Below are 21,554 nucleotides of genomic sequence, written 5' to 3'. Positions count from 1 at the left end.
ATTTACTACCTGGCCTTTGACAGAAAGTTTGCTGATCTCTGCTGTATAAGAAACCATTTCAAATATTCCTGACTCATTACAACACAGATGATTTTTTAAATCGACACAAATAAAGGTACTTTATCTGGCTTAATGTCAAGGAAAACAAAATATTCAGCAGCAAATGAGTGCAGCATAAGTAGCACACTGTATTTACCTGTATTCTGTCTTCAAATAATGGTTAGCTCGATCCAAACACGTTATTAAATCTGTCATAAATAAAGACAACTGCAGTTAGCAGACTGAATAGAAGTTAGGACACTCATGTTCTAAAGATTTCTTTTAAAATGCAACAGTTTCTGAAAAGTATTTATTTATTCTCTAGTTATCTGAACTTTTCTGTTTAAAAATAAACAAAAACTGATACCCTATCCCCAGGATTTCGTTAGTTCCCCTTCATCTTTCTTTTCTACCATCCATGATGGTTCTTCACCGTTTATCCAGTGGATGGTAACAGAATCTTTTTCCAACCAAAAAACAACGTTGGTTTGTTATTATTAACTACACACCTACAAAGATCACGTACCTTCTACTGGCAGGTAGAAAACAATTTCAAGAGCCCATGTGGTTTACAGAGAAAGTTCAGGAACATTTTAATTTGACAGTTTATCTAGTGGCATTTAGCTGGAACACAAAATACCTATCAGATTTGATCAATGAGGTCCAAACACTTAAAGGTGCTCTCTGAAGCAACTTATAGAACTGAACTTACACTAAGAGTGGAAACGCGAAGATGCTGTGGATTTGTGTGTTTTTAGATGGCACCCAAAATATACTTGCTGCAGGAGTTCTTTCTTTAATCTTTTCAGTGGTTCTTAGGAAGCAACCTATGCTAATTACTGGCCATGCAGGGGCCTGCTAGGATTGCTCAGATCTGGTTGGCTGAGCAGGAAATAAATGGAGTACCCTGTTTGCAGAGTTCTTTCAGGGAACTGAGCAGAAACTATGGGCTCCTCTGAGGCCCTGGAGAGGCCCTGGGCTGCACGAAAATGACTGGAGTTGGAGACCTGGAACAGAGGCCGTGTTTTCCTTCTCCATCCGTGTTCATGCTCCTCTTCTCTCCTGCTGATGTGCCAGCTTGATGAATGGGGCACTCGGTGACAGTGACTTCATCCTTCTCTCGCCTTGCATGCTTCCAGGCTGGTGCGCTGGTGTGTATGAGGGCTGGGGCAGGGGGTATCACTGCTTAAAAGGCTTGTTTCCTGGGCTAAGAAGGGGGTTGGGGGAGAGTCCCAGAGAACAGCCAGACCTCAGGAGGGTCAGGCGCATATCCCTAAAGATACACAATCCAAGGTTTCTTGGAAAATTAAGTCAACCCTCTCCCATATAAGTCAGTGATCAATCTAACACGTGTTATGAAAGGATTCAGTTCAGACCTAACTAAAGACCTATGAAGACACTGTGTTCCTCTCTTCCCTCACATCTCAATTCTGATTCTGAGGTCACAGTTCTTTTTTTTTTTTTTTTTTTAGTTCTACCAGTTTATTGCTACCAACCCGTGACCCTCCACCCTCATGCACACATGCTCAGTCATGTAACCCCATGGACTGCAGCCAGCCAGGCTCCTCTGTCCATGGACTTTTCCAGGCAAGAATACTGGAGTGGGTTGCCATTTCCTTCTTCTGAGGTCACAGTTCTGTCCAGAGATGATGACTAGCAAGAGGAATTCTAAGACAGATAAAGGTTTACAGATTCATGCTGGTTATTCCGCCATACCTGGATGGTCACTGCTGGCATAGGTTAGCAAAAAACCTCGCCCAGAAATGTGGGATCCACTCTCAAAGCGCACAGTTACTTCATTGGTGTTCAGCAGAAGTTCTCTGGGCATAGTCATGCTTCCACAATATGGACCTGAAAACAAAGCATGCTCATGGCTCATTTCAACATTTGGACCAGTACAAAGAATTTGTTTATGCATTTTTCTTCCTTAAAGGTCAAATTTACCAAACAACACACACATAGGATTATCATCTTTTACCAACTGAAATTTTGCTTTGTACTGAGACTGAGAAATAGAAACGGATGGTAAACTTAATTACACAGACAAACCAAGGCAGGGACAGTGGCCAACTCTAGACAGGCAACAGGCTGGAACTAGTTAATTTAATTATGAACAACCCAAGACATAGGTTTTTACTTTTGTAAGAACACTAGTAACAAAAATCAAATATATGAGGGGACTTCCCTGGCAGTCCAGTGCTTAAGACTCTGTCCATCCAATGCAGGGGGCATGAGTTCAATCCCTCATGAGGGAACTAAGATCACCCATGCTGTGCAGTATGGCCAAAATTAAATAAATAAATAAATAAATTGTTTAATAAAATTAAATATATTGGGGGCTTCCCAGGTGGTGCCAGTAGTTTAAAAAAAAAAAAAATCCACACCCGTGCAGGAGACGCAAGAGATGCAGGTTTGATCCCTAGGTTGGGAAGATTCCCTGGAGAAGTAAATGGCAACACACTCCAGTATTCCTGCCTGGAAAACTCCATTGACAGAGGAGCTTGGCAACTCCAGTCCATGGGGTCGCAAAGAGCCAGATAAGACTGAGCATGAGCGCATGCACACACACAGATATGTTAGATAGTAAAGAAGATGTTGTTACGAAAGTGATATTCTAGGAAACTCCTAAATTTATTTTAAAGAAAAAAAAAAAAAAAGTGAAATGAAAGTGTTAGTCACTCAGTTGTGTCCGAATCTTTGCAACCCCATGGGCTATAGCCCACCAGACTCCTCTCCTCTGTCCATGGAATTCTCCAGGCAACAATACTGGGGTGGGTTACCATTCCCTTCTCCACAGGAATCTTCCTGACTCAGAGATCTAACCCAGGTCTCCTGCAGTGTAGACAGATTCTTTACCATCTGAGCCACCAGGGAAGCCCAAATTTGCTTAAAGTATGGTCTAAATAATTGTGTCCCAATCAAATTCATATAATGAAATCCTAATGCCTGATGTGATAGTATTAGGAGGTGACGTCTTGGGGAGGTGCTTAGTTTAACAAGGGCAAAGCCCTCATGAATGGGATTAGAGCCTTCATAAAGAAGGCCCCAGTGAGTTGGCTTGCCCCTTCCAGCAGGTGAAGACAGCAAGATGGCTATGAACCAGGAACTGGGTTCTCACCAGCCACTACACTATATCCACTGGCACTGTGATCTTGAACTTCCCAGCCTCCAGACTGTGAGAAATGAATGTCTGTTGTGCATAAGCTACCTGGTCTATGATATTTTGTTATAGCAGCCTGGAGAGACTAAGAGAGATAGCAAAGAAAATGTTATCACAAAAATATATTCTAGGGGCCTCCGAGGGCTTCCCTTGTGGCTCAGCTGGTAAAGAATTCTCCTGTAATGCGGGAGATCTGGGTTTTATCTCTGAGTTGGGAAGATCCCCTGGAGGAGGGCATGGCAACCCACTCCATAGTCTTCCCTGGGGAATCCCCATGGACAGAGGAGCCTGGCAGGCTACTAGTCTATGGGGTTGCAAAGAGGCAGACAAAACTGAGTGACTAAGCACAGGGGCCTCCTAAATTTGTTCATAGAAACTCACAAATTCCCTTCTTCCAAGAAAGGTCCACCACTGTATAGCACAGGGAACTATATTCAATGTTTTGTATTAACTATAAGGGAAAAGCATCTGAATACAAAATACGTGTGTGCATCACTAAATCACTGTGCTGTACATTTGAAACTAACACAACATTGTAAATCAACTATACTACAATTTTTTTTAAAAAAAGTACATAAAAGAAAGTTCCACAATTTAAAGACTGTCCCATACATGGTAAAAATCTATGTTCATGCAATTTACTCATTTCTCTTTCTCTTCTCTACCACTCTTAACAGTAACTTCTGATTAACGTATATAATTTACTTTGATTTGTAAAATGAAGTTTATAAGAAAGCAGAGTAATTTCTAAAGGCTTTTGAAATACCACAGTATATATTATACAATTAAAAGTATAACTTATTGTTTCTAGACTATGTTGCTTGAAAAGCAATAAGAAGTTCTATGAACTTTTAAGAGACAAAATTAGATTTGGAGCTTATTAAAAAAAAAAAAAAAAAAGACTTTCCTAAGACTACTCAAGTAGAAGTGTAGTTTGTAAATTGTCATCTTGAGAGTCAAGTATGCAAGACATGATAATTTCTTTGAAAACAGGGATGAGCAAACAAATTTTGAAGGGAGGTACTCTTCATCAACTTCTCCCAAAATAGAATAGCATAGAAACGGGTAATTGCAACAACAATGACTACATCAGGTTAAGGGAAGAAGACCGCGCCGAGTCAGCATGAGTACATCTGGTCACACCAGCCAAAGCCAATATAGGGACCAAATGGCTTCAATAGGCAGAAGAAGATTGTGAACCCAACTTAGCCTTCCTCTCCTGATATAAGGGATCGGATTTCTCTTTGTCCAGTCCAGATGACATATTCTGAAAATGTGACGAAATGAGAGAGATGTTGTATGTTTACATGCCACACATCTCTGTTGTTCCCTATTATTAAATGATAATGAAATTCAAATAAAAAAGATTCTCTCTTTAGAAATACTTGTATATAATTACTTACATGAGTTAATACTTGCAAATTATTTAGAATGGAACCTAGGATATAAAGAGTTACTCATGCATTAAATACCTGTTAAATGGATATACAAAAACAAACAAATAATGCCTGTCTTCCTTTTAGACTATATTCCGTGAGGTTAGGGACTTTCCTATTCATCACTTTCTCTCAGAAAACTTGAACATGTGGCAGCTTTCCAAATATTGTCTGAATCTAAATGAAGTTAAATGTTTTTCTACTTGCAACAGTTGGTTTTTAAAAACAAAACATGATTATAAAGATACATAAAATATTTAATCTTGTCATTACAGAATATCATGAAGAAGTAAGCAAGAAAATTATAGAAAAGAAAGAAAATCATTAGTGTGGTAGCTATATGGATTTTTTTGATCTTTAAGAGTGCTCATAAGCACAGAAGATAGGCAATTAATACTACATCCATTTTTGCATAATAAAGTAGAATGAGAAGCTTTTTTCAAAAGTAAAGTGAGTCAGTACTGTGCTTGACTTTGGCAACTGATTCTCAGTTTTAAATATATTTCAAATTCATTTGTTCTTTGCACAGGTTAAGTGAGATACTTGCTTTGCAAACCTAACAACAAAGATGAAATAACTAGTTACTTGTTGCTATTAATAAGTCAGAATACTTTCCTAACCCATATTTACTTTTTCCAAGAAGAAAGAACAACATGAAGACTTCTCCTAACAGCGATGGTGACACCATACCAATCTCTCCTTAAACTTCTGTTACATTCCAACGAGTTCTAACAAAAACAGTGAGGAAAAGCAAGTCTAAATTGATTATCAGTGGGAACTTGACATTTTTCAAGTTGAAATATATTTGATATATAACACTAATTTAAGGTAGACAACACGTTAGTTTGATATCTTTATGTATTTTAATATGACGGTCATCCTAGGGATAATCAGCACGTGTGCTGTCGTGTTGGTTGCTCAGTTGTGTCCGACTCTTTGCGACCCCATGGGGGTCCTCTGTAGCCCGCCAGGGTCCTCTGTCCAAGGAGTTCTCTAAGCAAGAATACTGGGGTGGGTTGCCATTTCCTTCTCCAAATTAGCATATCTATCATATTACTTATCATTTCTTCTGAGTGGTTGTGATAATTAAGTAGTAGTCTCAGCAAGTTGATGATTACAATAAAGTATTGTTGTCTGTATTCACTAAACTGTGCATTAAATCTCTAGGGTTTATTTGTTACTCACTGCAAGTTTGTACCCTTAAAAACATCAATCCTGTTTTCCCACCCTCCATCCCCTGGTAGCTACCATTTTGCTTTCTGTTTTTATGAACTGGTCTTTTTTTAGACTCCATATGTAAATGGAGATCCACCCCACTCCAGTACTCTTGCCTGGAAAATCCCATGGACGGAGGAGCCTGGTAGGCTGCAGTCCATGGGGTCGCTGAGGGTCGGACATGACTGAGCGACGTCACTTTCACTTTTCACTTTCATGCATTGGAGAAGGAAATGGCAACCCACTCCAGTGTTCTTGCCTGGAGAATCCCAGGGACGGGGGAGCCTGGTGGGCTGCCGTCTATGAGGTCGCACAGAGTCGGACACGACTGAAGTGACTTAGCAGCAGCATGTAAATGGAGATCACACACTATTTGTCTTTTTCTATCTGACTCATCTCACGTAGCAATATGTGCTCAAGGTCCATCTACATTGTTGCAACCGTTATTCTCATGGTTGAATAACTGGAGGGTTTGTTTTTTTTTTTTAGATGTTTATGGAACAATTGAAAGGAAAGGCTGCAAAATTATAAATACTGTACATGTATAGATAAGAGTGCATGTCATCATGCTAACTTGCTGTGCAATACATATAATTTCCCAAATCAAAAACACATAGTAAAACTCTAATTTGGCTGCATCCCCTCAAAGTCCCAGTAAACATTTCTGGAAGAAGTTCAAAGAAAGAAAATGTAAACACACACATCCTTTAATCACCCTTAACCCACCGATACCATCCTTCCCACATTCTCATTGATATGCTGCAAAAACATAACTAAACCTTAGCAGGGATAGGATATGCCCTGCCTATACAAACCCCATCATTAAGAGTTAATTGATAGGTTCAGCAAGGCACAACCACCACACAGCAGGAGGCAGCTAGAGCAGAAGTCCAGAGCAGGGAATTGAAGCTGGGGACTGGCTGCTCTACTGCCTTTGGCAAAACATTCAAATTATCGCTTGTCTGAAGGTCTGACAGATAAAGATTTCACTTCACAGACTTAAAAGTTAATAACTGCATTCCTGGAGTTAAAAGGGAAAAGCAATGAAAACAGAAAAGTGTGACTGGCAGTGAGAAGGAAAAATAATTAATTAGAAACCACAGAAGGACCCTACAAGCCTATCCTAAGTTCTCTCTTTCAGTTTTTTTTTTTAACTAATTATTAATTTATTTTAATTAATTAACTTTTTGGCTGCATTGGGTCTTTGTTGCTGCGTGTGGGCTCCTTCCAGTTGCAGAGACTGGGGGCTACTCTCTACCTGCGGTGCCCGAGCTTCTCACTGTGCTGGGTCTCATTGCAGAGCACAAGCTCTAGGCTCGTGGACTTCATGAGCTGCGGCTCGTGGGCCCTTGAGTGTGGGCTTCAGCTGCTGTGGCACATGGGCTTAGTTGTTTGGTGGCATATGGCATCTTCTCGAACCAGGGATCGAACCCAGGTCCCCTTGCACTGGCAAGTGAATTCTTGACAACCAAGCCACCAGGAGAGTCCTACGTTCTCAGTTTTCAGCCAGATTCCCTTGAGGATGGTATCTTTTTCTATGAAAAGACTTTCTCCACCCACACCTGCCCAAAAGATGTATTTACTCTTAGGTACTGTCTCAATTTTTAAAAAGGATCTACACCTGTTGTTTGAACAATACACAATGCCAGTGTCATTGGAAATCCATTAAGAGTTCAGAGGTGACTTCTAGCTTTGACCGTGGTTATATTCTCTTCCCGCACAGTGTTCCTAGATTGATAAAACTGCCTCAATTCACAGTCAAGGCTGAACCCTAACCCTTTTCAGTGGTTCTTAAGAACTCTAGCAGACCCAAAATCAAGCCTCACAATCTGCATGGATATTTGCTTTACAACTGGAAGTGCTGTGTGTTTCACAGAACTTGGACTTGCTGTCTAACTCCGACCTCCTCCCTACCTCTATCCTTGTCTGGGAAGCAGGTTCCATCTTCGTAGTCACAAATTCCCATCCGACTGGGAGACAGCAGAAAGGCAGTTCATCAAGTAGTAAGAAAATAACGAGAAATAAATCCTTCTACCTTTTGTGGTTTGTAGTGAGTCACCCTGGATTGTGGGAAAAGCCATCAGTGATACCAAATGGAGTAGCATTGTGGCGTTTGGCACCAGACATGAGACCAGGAGCTGGCAGACAATGGACTGACTCCTTGGACAAAAGGAATAAGGGCCAGGAACCCTAGGAGCTGCCTGCTTTGAGCACAGTGGGCCAGTTCCTCTCAGCACATCCCCTGTTCCATAAGCAGCTGAGAGGGGAAACCCTTTATCTTCCCATGTGTGAATAAAGGCAAACTGACCCACCAGGAAAAATGAACTGTCTGCCTGGAGCCAGTCCTCTGGAATCTCTGGCAATCTGACAATCCGTGCAGCAATTCATCCTCACGCTCCATTCTCCATGGCCTGTCTGCCTACGTTTCCGGATACAAGGCAGTATTTTGTTTAGTAACTGTTCCAAGTCATTTCAGATGGGTTTATGCTTTTGATCTTGAAACTGATGGCACTAAATTAGTGTTTCACCTGTGAAAAGATGTGTTTAAAAGATGCTATGCATGCTGTTAAAAGAAACCAAAGAGGCGATCTCTCCCTCTCCAGATCCAGTGGTGAAAACAGAGACCAAATGAAAAACTAACTCACCAGAGATTTGTCATAAATCAAATCGAACAACGACCACCAAAAAACTCCTAAAAGCCTCCATTAGCTTTATGAGCACCATCTTACTCACACATTTAATTTTCCATGGCAGATAAGAACATGCGGATGAGATGAAGTGATGCTCCCTGGGCAAGCCACTGGCAGAGCCAGCCACACGGTGTGCTATCGGCCAGCTGCCACAAAAGTGGTACCTGATGTGGCCCAGATCTGGGTGTAGAGGCACAGTGATAAAACAATCTCCAGAAAAGCTGCAAATGCCACTGGACTTCTGTCCATTTTCCATTTTTTTTTTTTCCTGTGCAGTCAAATGGCAGGGTTTGTCCTTGCTAGCTAATTGCAATAGGCCACTGTACAAAATTACAGAATTTTCAGGGCCATTTTCTTTGAAAAGGAGGGAAATTTGCATAAAAAAGGGATATTCCTGGACTGTGCCATTAAAACCATAGTCACGTAAGAATGTAAGTGGTATCCCTGGAGAGTTTTGGTCTCTGGTTCCCAGACAAAAATCAGTGACAGATGACAAATGAACCAGGCAGATTCCTAGACAAAGGTGCAGCTTTCCTTGGGGCTACAGGACTTGGGTCAAGAAGAGCCAGAACCTACCTAGGCGATCACTTTTCGCCCAACAAAAGATGGCAATCTGCTGAAATGAATCACAGTTTATCTCTGGGGAAGTGCTTGAGGAAAAGGAGAAGGAAGAAGCCAATATCTTTTCTCCTTGAGGCTTATGGTTATGTTAATGAGACATCTAGCATGGAATATTCTGGCTCATAAAACTTTTGTAAGAGATACGTTTTATCTGTATTTTAAAAAAATTTTTGTCCATGCCACGCAGCACATGGGAATCTTAGGTCCCCAGCCACGGATGGAACCAGCACCCCCTGCAGCAGTGGACTGCCAGGGAAGTCCCCTAACTTTTTCATAGGCTTAAATTCTTTCTGAATTCTATCTTGGTATAAAAGGCAAAACAAAGCAAAAGCAGTCCTTAAGCATTCCCACCAAAGCCACCCCAGTGATAGAGGAGAATGCATTTCTGGGGTGTGGGAAGCCCCAAAATAATTTTCCAAAAGCTTCTTCATAGGCTTTTGTTTTATCTTCAGAAGCCATAAGAATTTTGCATTCTCCGTAATATGGCTTTGAGACATAAACCATGTATAAAATAGAGGCTGCCAATCTTGCGTTTTTCTCTATTTGGAATTTTCTTAAATCAACAGAGAAGTCATAATGATTAGATCTTATTACAAAATGCCAGATATGTATCATTCTAAACTATTATCACAGAAATCTTGTTGTAGTTATGAGTCAAAACACTCAGTATTATTTCCGACTTTTCCCATTTCTCTTGTTCCTGGTGTAATATAAATATTAATGGCTGACTTCACATCGTTGTATTTCTAACAAACTGACAATGGTTAAAAAAATACTGGGGGTGGAGGTGGGAGTACAGGAAATGTAAGAGAACAATTCTGGAAGGTCCTGGGTTTTCCATAGTCCAAGTCATTTAGCAACACAGCTAATTTGACTGACTATAATTAGGTTCACTGACCATGATGTCTCCCTTAATTTCTTGACTAAGAAGTACTTTTTGAAGCCTTAAATTTATACTAGCACTCTGCATGTAAGTGATTTCTGTGAATTCCATTTGGTTCTCAGGATACCCACCCCTAAGGGAAGGCCTGCAGAGGTCTCCATTTCTTCCAGCAAATAATGAGCAAGAACTACAGTTCACTTCTGCACAAATCATGAGATCAGATGGCTTTTGTCACCCTGAATGGGAATGGCGCGGTGCTTAAGAATGGTCCCTAGAGCCAAATGTCCAGACCTGAATCCCAGATCTAGTTAAGTGATTATAAGCAAGTGACTTGACCTCTTTGAGCTTCAGTTTCCTTATGTGTGGATGCTAATAATAGGCCCTCTCTTACAGGGCTATTATGAGGGTTAAGTGAGTAACTCTAGAGCCCCAAAGCCCAGTGTACAGCACAGCTGAATGCTCTATTGCAGGCACCTTTATACAGTTTCATGGTCTTTTGAATATAATAAGTAGAGTCCTAAAATTGTAGGTAAATCAAGTCTTTCTTTAAATGCAGAGCAGGTATTTATTGATAGAGGAATCTTACTATAAATCTTCCTACAGTGTGAGTAAAGATACTCAAATTTATAAGATTATAGACTTTTAAATGTATATTTGCCAAAATCAAGCTGCATGCAATTTGATTCATTAAATGTTGATTGAGAGTCTGCAAGTGTAAGATTATGACAAGCAACAGGGGATGTTCAAAGGATGAATCAAATGCAGTTCCTTCCTCAGGAAACCCCGTATCAGTTGAGAGGCTAAAATAATGATCTCCACCTGAGATTGGTGCTCCACTGAAGGCTTAGAAAAACAACGTGAGCCCAAGAGGAGTATCTGGAGCTGCTGAACATCAGAGGAGGTTCTAGGTAACTAGCATTGGATTTGCTTTGTCTTCCCACTGTGTGTGTGTGTATGTGTGTGTGTGTGTGTTTTATTTTTTTATTTTTTTAATTTAATTTTATTTTTAAACTTTACAATATTGTATTGGTTTTGCCAAATATCGAAATGAATCCGCCACAGGTATACATGTGTTCCCCATCCTGAACCCTCCTCCCTCCTCCCTCCCCATACCATCCCTCTGGGTCGTCCCAGTGCACCAGCCCCAAGCATCCAGTATCATGCATCAAACCTGGACTGGCGATTCGTTCCATATATGATATTATACGTATTTCAATGCCATTCTCCCAAATCTTCCCACCCTCTCCCTCTCCCACAGAGTCCAAAAGACTGTTCTATACATCAGTGTCTCTTTTGCTGTCTCGTACACAGGGTTATTGTTACCATCTTTTTAAATTCCATATATATGCATTAGTATACTGTATTGGTGTTTTTCTTTCTGGCTTACTTCACTCTGTATAATAGGCTCCAGTTTCATCCACCTCATTAGAACTGATTCAAATGTGTTCTTTTTAATGGCTGAGTAATACTCCATTGTGTATATGTACCACTGCTTTCTTATCCATTCATCTGTTGATGGACATCTAGGTTGCTTCCATGTCCTGGCTATTATAAACAGTGCTGTGATGAACACTGGGGTACATGTGTCTCTTTCAATTCTGGTTTCCTCAGTGTGTATGCCCAGCAGTGGGATTGCTGGATCATAAGGCAGTTCTATTTCCAGTTTTTTAAGGAATCTCCACACTGTGCTCCATAGTGGCTGTACTAGTTTGCATTCCCACCAACAGTGTAAGAGGGTTCCCTTTTCTCCACACCCTCTCCAGCATTTATTGCTTGTAGACTTTTGGATCGCAGCCATTCTGACTGGCGTGAAATGGTACCTTATAGTGGTTTTGATTTGCATTTCTCTGATAATGAGTGATGTTGAGCATCTTTTCATGTGTTTGTTAGCCATCTGTATATCTTCTTTGGAGAAATGTCTATTTAGTTCTTTGGCCCATTTTTTGATTGGGTCATTTATTTTTCTGCAATTGAGCTGTAGAAGTTGCTTATATATTTTTGAGATTAGTTGTTTGTCAGTTGCTTCATTTGCTATTATTTTCTCCCATTCTGAAGGCTGTCTTTTCACCTTGCTTATAGTTTCCTTTGTTGTGCAGAAGCTTTTAAGTTTAATTAGGTCCCATTTGTTTATTTTTGCTTTTATTTCCAATATTCTGGGAGGTGGGTCATAGAGGATCCTGCTGTGATGTATGTCGGAGAGTGTTGTGTGTGTGTGTGTGTGTGTGTTTTAGAAGGGGCAGAAAAGTAGGGGGGACAGGAGAGGGACATGTGGAAGAAATGACATCATCAAATGTACTGAACATGAAACTGTGTGATGTGTTTATTTGGAAAGGGCATAGAGATACGGAGACTCAGAGATGTGGCTGGAAATGTGGGTGGGGAAGACAGTGAGTGAGCCAGCCTTGAACACCAAGCTAGCAATTGTCTGTAGACAGTGGGGCACAATTAACCATTTTTGAAATAAAGAAAGAAATTATCACAACAATATTTAACAAGATAATCTTAGATGGCCTGGAGGGAATGGAGACTGGTGAAAGAAAAGAGGAAAAAATTAGGAAGTTTTTTCTATAAGAAATAGACACAAAGATGTGAACTGGTGGTGGCAGTGGAAAAAAAAAAAAAAGCCAGACTGAATGAACTATGGGCTTAAGGAACATGGGTTCTCTGCTCATCTCATGAAGCTGGATGGAGAAAATCTGTCCCTGAAGCTACTTCTGACTCAGGGAACCCATGCCACAGGCTGGGACTGATTTGGATAAACTTGGGTCACCAGGAGGGGTAGATGGCATGTCCTGCTGCAGCTTAGCCTCTTCTGGGTGAAAGGAGAGCGTGTGGAGTAGCAAGAAGGACCGACATGTTAGACAAACAATAGACTGTGTTCTAGCCCACCGAGGAGGAGGAGCAGGTGGAAAGGGAAGGGAGAGGCAGGAAGAAAAGGGGAAGGAGGGAAGGAATGATGACGGTAGCTAATGTTGACTGAGTGCTTATTATGGGCCGTACATTGTACTTTAAAGTTATACATACAAGTGCTTCAATCACCCAAATGTGGCAGATATTGTTATTTTGCCCATTTCGAAGAAGGGAATATGGAGACACGGAAAATTAAGGCATTTGCTCAAGGTCAAAGTAATTTAAAAATAATCAGTAAAGCAGGAATTTGGAGTTAGGCAGTCTAATTCCAGAGTCTGCACTCTTAAGCCCAAGTGAAAACTCTACACAGAAACAGAAGTGTTCATCTCAGTCCATGCTGAAGGCCTGGTTTTATTGATCCACAGTGACCTGGGTGTGGAAGTCTATGAAATTCCATCAGAACAAGGTCCTTTGAGATCCCAAGGGACCAATATTCCCACCAAGATTCTTCCAGCAGGTCCTTCAGGGAGTTGAGGAACAGCCCTAAACTCTACCCACTGGGGGAAGATCAACTTTCATGGAAAACTGGGACCTAGTAAATCTTGAAATATCAGGAAACAGAAATAACAATTTCTCTGGGATCCCCACAAACAGTGGTAGCAGAAACAAACCTCTGGGTGACTTCTTTGTGGTCAGCAAGACTGGAATTGGAACTTAACATTAAGTTCCATTACATTAACTTAACATTAACTTAACTCAAGGTTACAGAGTGCCTAAGAAGTTTTAAAGTTGAGAATAATGATCGTTAGTATGAATCCACAGTCTTCCCTCTTCAGTGTCATGAATAAAACATGAGACATTTCATATTTTAAATGTAGGTATATTGGTACAATACAATGCCTGAATCAGCACCTACTCTCCCCACAAGTTCAAGATATTTTAATATTTTATACAACTAACTTCTTATTATTTTACATCACAAATATAAGAGGGAGGAGATTGAGTCTCAGCAGCAATCTGAACTGAACTATACAACTAAATGCTTCATGATCCTGACTGAATTCTAGACCAGGAAAGGGACATTGCTGTTTCTTTTGAAGGAAGTCTCTGTTACTTTGGCTTCAAACTGAAATGAAAAATGCCCTTAGTAACAGTGAAAAAAAATCTCCAAGAAAAGTATGATACTTAAATTTTTTTTGGCCAGATATTAGTACACACGATCTTAAAAGTCAGTATATATGTTTTATATCAAAAAATGTTTATAAGTTTAAAAGTTTATGTTTAAAAATATCTTGCAATCATACTCTCATGTACGGATGTGAGAGTTGGACTATAAAGAGAGCTGAGTGCCAAAAAGAATTGATGCTTTTGAACTGTGGTGTTGGAGAAGACTCTTGAGAGTCCTTTGGACTACCAGGAGATCCAACCAGTCAATCCTAAGGGAAATCAGCCCTGAATATTCATTAGAAGGACTGATGCTGAAGCTGAAACTCCAATATTTTGGCCACCTGATGTGAAGAACTGACTCATCGGAAAAGACCCTGTTGTCGGGAAAGACTGAGGGCAGGAAGAGAAGGGGACAACAGAGGATGAGATGGCTGGAAGGCATCACCAACTCGACGGACATGGGTTTGAGTAAGCTCCGGGAGATGGTGATGGACAGGGAAGCCTGGCGTGCTGCAGCCCATGGGGTTGCAAAGACTTGGACACAACTGAGCAGCTGAACTGAACTGAAAAATCATACCTCGTTCTTAACATATGTTCTAAAGTAAGGCTGACAAAGTTGTTGATTCCTGGTTGTTTAAAGAGTATTTTAAGAAGGAGAATCAGTGTCTTAACTCAGCCATAGGTATATAAGTACACTCTTCTAATTGATGTTGGATCTGAAATATCAGCCATAATTATAATACATGACAAACAGAAGAATCATCCCACCTTGTTTGTATCGGGTCTCTTAACAATCAGTGAGCTCAGGTGTACATTTTGCTTGATCACTGTGAAAGCTGATGTGGGTCACACCTGTTTACAGTACATTTTGCTACCAGGAATGAAAGCAATCAAAGTATATGCACCAAACCTTTAAAACAAAATCAGTGTGGGGTGGGCAGGGAGAACCATTACAAATTAAATGCACAATGATTAAAAACTACAACCTCAGCTTATTCACAGCGGTTAATGAATCACATTCCAACTATGTCCACTCTTGGCAGAGCTTCCAAACACGAATGCCAGAAGACATAATTCTTTTTCAAAACATTAACTCCACATTTAAAAGTCTGACAGTGTTGAGTCTTAAAATCTCTTGGCAATGGGTTTTAGCAATTAATTGAAAAAAATCTGAGCTGGATAAACCAAAACTATGTAGCTGTTTCAGCCACACATGTAACTGTTAGAGCCCAGTATACTGGAATTGCAGGCAGTATTCCAGAGCATGTGTTTCTATCCCACCTCCTCCGAAGTGCACACTCCCCTCCAGGTGCTATAGGTTCCTCGGACCCTCCCTCCACAGTCTTGGGGCCACACTGGCTGCAGAGGGGCCTCACCTCCTCCAGGGAGCAGGACAAGAGCCCCACAGGAAAGCCCACTCCCTCAGCTCGCCCAGGCCAACAAAGCACTCCAGCCTCCTCTTCCTTCTTGGCAGATGCCAGGAAGTTCAAACTGACTAGGGGACTGTTTTAACTAAATTAAAATATAGGTCTAAAGTCAGTGATCTTAGTCAAAGAAAATCTACTTGTTTTTATTAAGAAACAAATGTTTATTGAAGAAAACAAGAGTCAAGGGAAGGCAAAACAATACACCAGGTTGATCCTTCTAAAATCCTCCTCCTAACAATTTGCTGCAGTTATGTTCTCACTCTGTTTAGAGGCTTTTTTCTATTATTATAACATTACTATGTATTCATATTTTACCAAACACTACATCATGGCTCAGCGGTAAAGGATCTACCTGCCAATGCCAGAGAGTTGGATTAAATCCCTGGATCAGGAAGATCCCCTGGAGAAGAAAATGGCACCCCACTCCAGTATTTTTCCCTGGGAAATTCCATGGATAAAGGAGCCTGGTGGGCTACAGTAAGTGGTGTCGCTAAAGAGTTGGACACAACTTAGCGACTCAACAACAACAATATCATCATAAGCAGCTTTCCATGTTAACTGTCTTTTTGACAGATAGCTGTTTAATATTGCAAGTATTACATGCTTTGCTTAACTGGTTCCTTGCCACTGAACTTGCCAATTCACATTTTAGACTATTTGTTCACAGAGTATCTACTATATTCAAATCACTGGATAAAATATTTTAAGTACAAATATATGAATAAGCAGCTTCTCCAAGAATGCTCTTCAGAATTAATATACAAAGACACAAATATATAGATGCAACAAATATGTATATGCATGTGTATACCCACTCTATGTGGCTCTGAGCCATTTAATTCTTTAAAATATGCTTATAGGATTGAAATATTCTAATTTCCTTTCTGTGTATTCCTTTTATTGCTCATTTCTATTATTCTTGTCTACCAGATTTGCCTTAATGTGACTGATCAAGAAATCTTTAAAGCAGTCTCAAAATAAACTAATTCTAAGCATCAATAAGTATTTTATTTAAGAACATCCCCAACCCAAAATATTAACTGCACTTGTGTTTTAGGCAAAATTGCTGTCTGATGCAGTACTGGGCGGAGCCACGTGGGGACGGCAGTAGAGCATGAGGCTTTCTTTGTGTGTTGGGACTTGGGGAGAAAGAGACATCTGGAAACAGATATCTTGAAACCACAGAGACATAGACATAAATTTTCCTTTCATCCCTTAACTAGCTGTGTGATCTTCAGCATGTTAGTTGAAAAAAAAAAAAAAATCTTGGGAACTCCCTGACAGTCCAGTGGTTAGTTAGGACACAATGATTTCACTACCAGGACCCAGGTTCAGTCTCTGGCTGGGGAACTAAGATCCCATAAGCTACACAGTGCAGCAAAAAAAAAAAAAAAAAAAGAAACAACAAAACTCACCATGCCTCAGTTTCCTTGTTTGCAAAAAGAAGTTAATAGTAACAACCTTGCAGGGGGGAATTTGAGGATTCCAGAAAATCTACCTAAGGCCAAACCTATGCCTGGCATACAATGAATATGCTTACCTCTATAATGAGCATATATTTTGTTTTTAAAAAACAAACACAACTATGTAGGAAAAAAATCTGAAGAGAAAAATGAATTTACTGGGCTTTATTGAAATGAATGGCAATTCATTACTCACTTCCAAGTGAAGTGTCTAACTCTTGAAAATTCAAGAAGCTGGAAACGTGCACTGGAGTACCCTGATGCTGACCATGAGCACCTTGTAACCCAGCTCCTAAAATGCAGTTAAATGCTAGTCACTCAGTCATGTCCGACTCTTTGAGACCCAAGGACTATAGCCTGCCAGGCTCCTCTGTCTGTGGGATTCTCCAGGTAAGAATACTGGAGTGAATTGCCATTCCCTTCTCCGGGGGATCTTCCCGTCCCAGGGATCAAACCCAGGTCTCCTGCCTTGCAGGCAGATTCTTTACCATCTGAGCCACCAGGAAAGTTCTCAAAATACAATTAAATCCCAGGCTTTTCCTCTTTTCTGTTTATGAACACACATCAAAAATGCATGGGAAAGCCACATCCATTCTCCAATCATGCTTCAGGACAATTTGACCCCCTTTCTAGTTCTCACCTCAGCCCTTGAGCTGAGACCTAAAGCAACAGAGACGATCAGACTGCTGCTCCGTCAGTTGGTGGAATTAACTGTTCATCTTCAGGGAAAGGAGATGCTTCCCCAGAGAGACGAGCTGTGAGAATGCTGTACTGGCCCTGTAGCACCTTCCCTCACATTCTACACGGGAGCTCTGACACTCGGTGCCCCCTTCTGAACCTGGAGGCAATGCCCTGGCTAGTGAGGGATTCCCTGAAGAGTGCCTCCGTAAATTAATACACCTGCCATTACCAGAGCTACCGAACAGTAAGTGCTCCCAGCACCCCTGGAATTTGCATTTTTCCCCTTTGAGTCAAACTGGAATTAAAAACTTGCAACTTGTTAATTGCAATTTAATTATATGAAAGTCTTTTCACACTGTTCATGGGGTTCTCAAGGCAAGAATACTGAAGTGGTTTGCCATTCCCTTCTCCACGAACTGTGGTGCTGGAGAAGACTCTTGAGAGTCCCTTGGACAGCAAGGAGATCAACCCAGTCAATCCTAAAGGAAATGAGCCCTGAATATTCACTGGAAGGGCTGATGCTGAAGCTGAAGGTCAAATACTTTGGCCACCTGATGTGAAGACCCGACTCATAGGAAATCTTTCCCTGATGCTCGGAAAGACTGAAGGCAGGAGGAGAAGGAGGCGACAGAGGATGAGATGATTGGATGGCGTCACTGACTCAATGGACATGAGTTTGAGCAAACGCAGAGAGATTGTGACAGACAGGGCAGCCTGGCCTGCTGCAGTTCATGGCATAGCAAAGAGTCCAACAGGACTTAGTGACTGAACAACAACAAATTTTATGAAATCAACCATCTTTACTGGCAGAGTAACTGAACCATCATTACAACGGATAATATTCCCAGGCATTTAAAAAAAAAAAGAAAAAACAACTTAGGTTTTTTTTTCCTCCATGCTACTGCTGCTGCTAAGTCGCTTCAGTCATGTCCAATTCTGTGCGACCCCGTAGACGGCAGCCCACCAGGCTCCCCCGTCCCTGGGATTCTCCAGGCAAGAACGCTGGAGTGGGGTGCCTTTGCCTTCTCCATTTCCTCCATGAGGGCTAGGTAAGTTTAGATCTCTGAACAGTCTCTGGTCTGGTCTGGGTTTTCACGCTGGGAGGAGGCACCACACTGGGAGGAGTGCAGAATCTCTGGGTGCAAAGGTAAAGACAGCCCAGAAAGCTGTGTGCTTGAGAGAAATTACCTATGAAAGTAGCAGGTGGACAGAGTTTTGCTTAAAACCTGTATCATTTTCAGAGTTGTATGCACAGTGAATTTCAGAAAAACTCGAACCTTGGAAGAACCTGTATATAAGACTGTTTTTGTTTTCTAGTCATCTAAATCCAAGTTGTTTCCTTGGGCTAAGGACTGTAGGGTCACTGTTAATGTGAGTTCAGACACCAATGTGCTAACAGCATATTGAAATGACAAAGAGCTTAATTTCAAAAGGTTACTCTGAAAACTGTCCTTTGCACTTGCCATTCCCCTACCCAGAAAACTGACCATAGACACAGGTGTACTGTGCCTTCATTCAGTCCACTTGGGTCTCTGCTCAAATGCCCTCTTGAGAAGGCTTCTTGACCATCCCATCTGAACACAAACACACTCAGAACCAGACTCGATATCATCTTAGGATGACTTACTTTTCTTATTCCTTATTTTTCTTCATCACTACCTCTCATATTATAGATGCATTTTTTTTGTTGTTTTTCACTTCTCCCTCCACCAGTGCAAGCACCACGAAAAGAGGAACTCTGTCTTTTCATTGCTATGTCCCACCTAGTCCTTCACAGAGTACTTGAACACATGACCACTATTCAGTATTTGTCACATCAATGAATGAACTGTAGGTATTTTAGCCAAATGCTACACATCTCCAGTTCTCTTCCCAGCAAGACATAAACTCAAACTAAGCTCCTGACACCCACACAAAATGCTAAAACTTCCTCAGTTGTCTTTGTTGTGGCTTACGAAGCAAGTGTATCCATGTGAACTATCCTGAGAGTCTATGAAGGGCAAGTTTTTCTTCTGATCTCCCCAGGCTGGGACACTAATGGACACACCACTTGCCTCCTCTCCACATCTCAAATTTTCCCACACTCGCAGAAAGTGAGAGCTCTTTGCTTACCGTATTGATCAGAAGAGCTAGTGAAGAGAAGGTAGTCAGAGGCACAGGTCTGGGATTCAATATCCAAATCTCCCAACCTCAGAATCAATCTCTTCCCCTTTGGTACTGTGATTGTCTTTTCACAAACAGTGTGATTGGGGTAGGTCCATGGATAATTCTTAGATGTCATGGTGCCACTGTCCTTATAGGTCACCATGTGCCCACAGCCATCACCTGGTGAAGAAAAAAAGGATACAAGTAAGTGAAATGAATTCTTACCAAGAGCTGAGAAAGTTCACTCTAATCTTCACCTTATGTATTTTATTCCTTCTATGAAGAGAGACAGAAAAGCTAAAAAAAATTGTTTTAGTTATTACACGGTTATCTATTATTCCAGGTTATTTCATCTCTTGTTTCTCAGCTTAATCTTCTGAACATTGTTGATCAAAACATTTCATGTATTAGCATGGTAAGCCCTTTGCAAACACATCATTTAATCAAATTACTTTTTCTAATCATCTATTCATCTACCCATCCACACCTGCACAGTGGGCCCTTGGCATTCACATATTTGCCATTAGTGGTTTTGTCTATTAGCAAGCCAATGGTATGAAACAATTTGCAACTGAGGGGGAAAAAAAATACCACTCATTTTGGGGGTAATTGTCCTGATTAAATGGGGTCAGGTATGCAAAATGCTTCTGGAGAATCTGAGACTCATGCTGAGTCGACTATCTTTAAGAGCCTGTCATTCAGCTGGGGATTAACAATCATCCCACATTCATATCTCAGTTAATAACAGCCACAGATTTGGAGACTTGGAGGCTTCCCAGGTGACTCAGTGGTAAAGAATCTGCCTGCCAATGCAGGAGATACAGATACAACCCCTGGGTTGGGAAGATTCCCTGGAGGAGAAAATGGCAACCCACCTCAGTATTCTTGCCTGGAGAATCCCTATGGATAGAGAAGCCTGGAGGGCTACAGTCCATAGGTTTGCAAAGAGTTGGATACAACTGAGCACGCACACACAATAGACTCAGGACGTATCATGAGTTTCGTGCTTGCCACCTGCCAGACATGGCGTTGTTGGAGACACATACAAGTAGCAATGGCTGTTCACCACTCAAAGTGAAATGGGAGACAGTCACATGCTCAGATAACTGTAATTCTAGGTGCCCCTTGGAGAAGGCAATGGCACCCCACTCCAGTACTCTTGCCTGGAAAATCCCATGGACGGAGGAGCATGGTAGGCTGCAGTCCATGGGGTCGCTGAGAGTCGGACATGACTGAGCGACTTCACTTTCACTCTTCACTTTCATGCATTGGAGAAGGAAATGGCAACCCACTCCAGTGTTCTTGCCTGGAGAATCCAGGGACGGGGGAGCCTGGTGGGCTGCCGTCTATGGGGTCGCACAGAGTCGGACACGACTGAAGCAACTTAGCAGCAGCAGTAGCTGCTATTGCAGGAACTTAAGCAAAGTGCCAAAGAGGGCAAGAGAGAATCTATTTCAGTGAATTCTCACTGCTACTGCTACTGCTAAGTCACTTCAGTCATGTCCGACTCTGTGCGACCCCATAGATGGCAGCCCACCAGGCTCCCCCGTCCCTGGATTCTCCAGGCAAGAACACTGGAGTGGGTTGCCATTTCCTTCTCCAATGCATGAAAGTGAAGAGTGAAAGTGAAGTCGCTCAGTCGTGTCCGACTCTCAGAGACCCCATGGACTGCAGCCTACCAGGCTCCTCCGTCCATGGGATTTTCCAGGCAAGAGTACTGGAGTGGGATGCCATTGCTACTTCATTAAAATAAGGAATTCTCTCAAGGTTTTCTGAA

General features: G+C 41.4%; 1 protein-coding gene across 4 annotated transcripts in view; it reads right to left on the bottom strand.

Annotated features, from left to right (window-relative positions):
• The window catches only part of DCBLD1 (discoidin, CUB and LCCL domain containing 1), a 73,216-nt gene that overhangs the window by 28,390 nt on the left and 23,272 nt on the right, over positions 1-21,554 (bottom strand). For all 4 annotated transcript variants that reach the window (XM_044924430.2, XM_044924431.2, XM_044924429.2 and 1 more), the window contains 3 exons: positions 19,745-19,957; positions 1,756-1,890; positions 197-248 (listed from right to left, as the gene is read on the bottom strand). In XM_044924430.2, the coding sequence (XP_044780365.2) occupies positions 197-248; positions 1,756-1,890; positions 19,745-19,957 (400 nt within the window). The remainder of the gene's footprint in view (positions 1-196; positions 249-1,755; positions 1,891-19,744; positions 19,958-21,554) is intronic.

Source organism: Bubalus bubalis, chromosome 10 (genome assembly GCF_019923935.1).
Source record: "Bubalus bubalis isolate 160015118507 breed Murrah chromosome 10, NDDB_SH_1, whole genome shotgun sequence".
Classification (NCBI taxonomy): Eukaryota; Metazoa; Chordata; class Mammalia; order Artiodactyla; family Bovidae; genus Bubalus; species Bubalus bubalis.
Note: the sequence above shows the minus strand (reverse complement) of the source record. Positions and strands in the feature narration are given on the sequence as shown.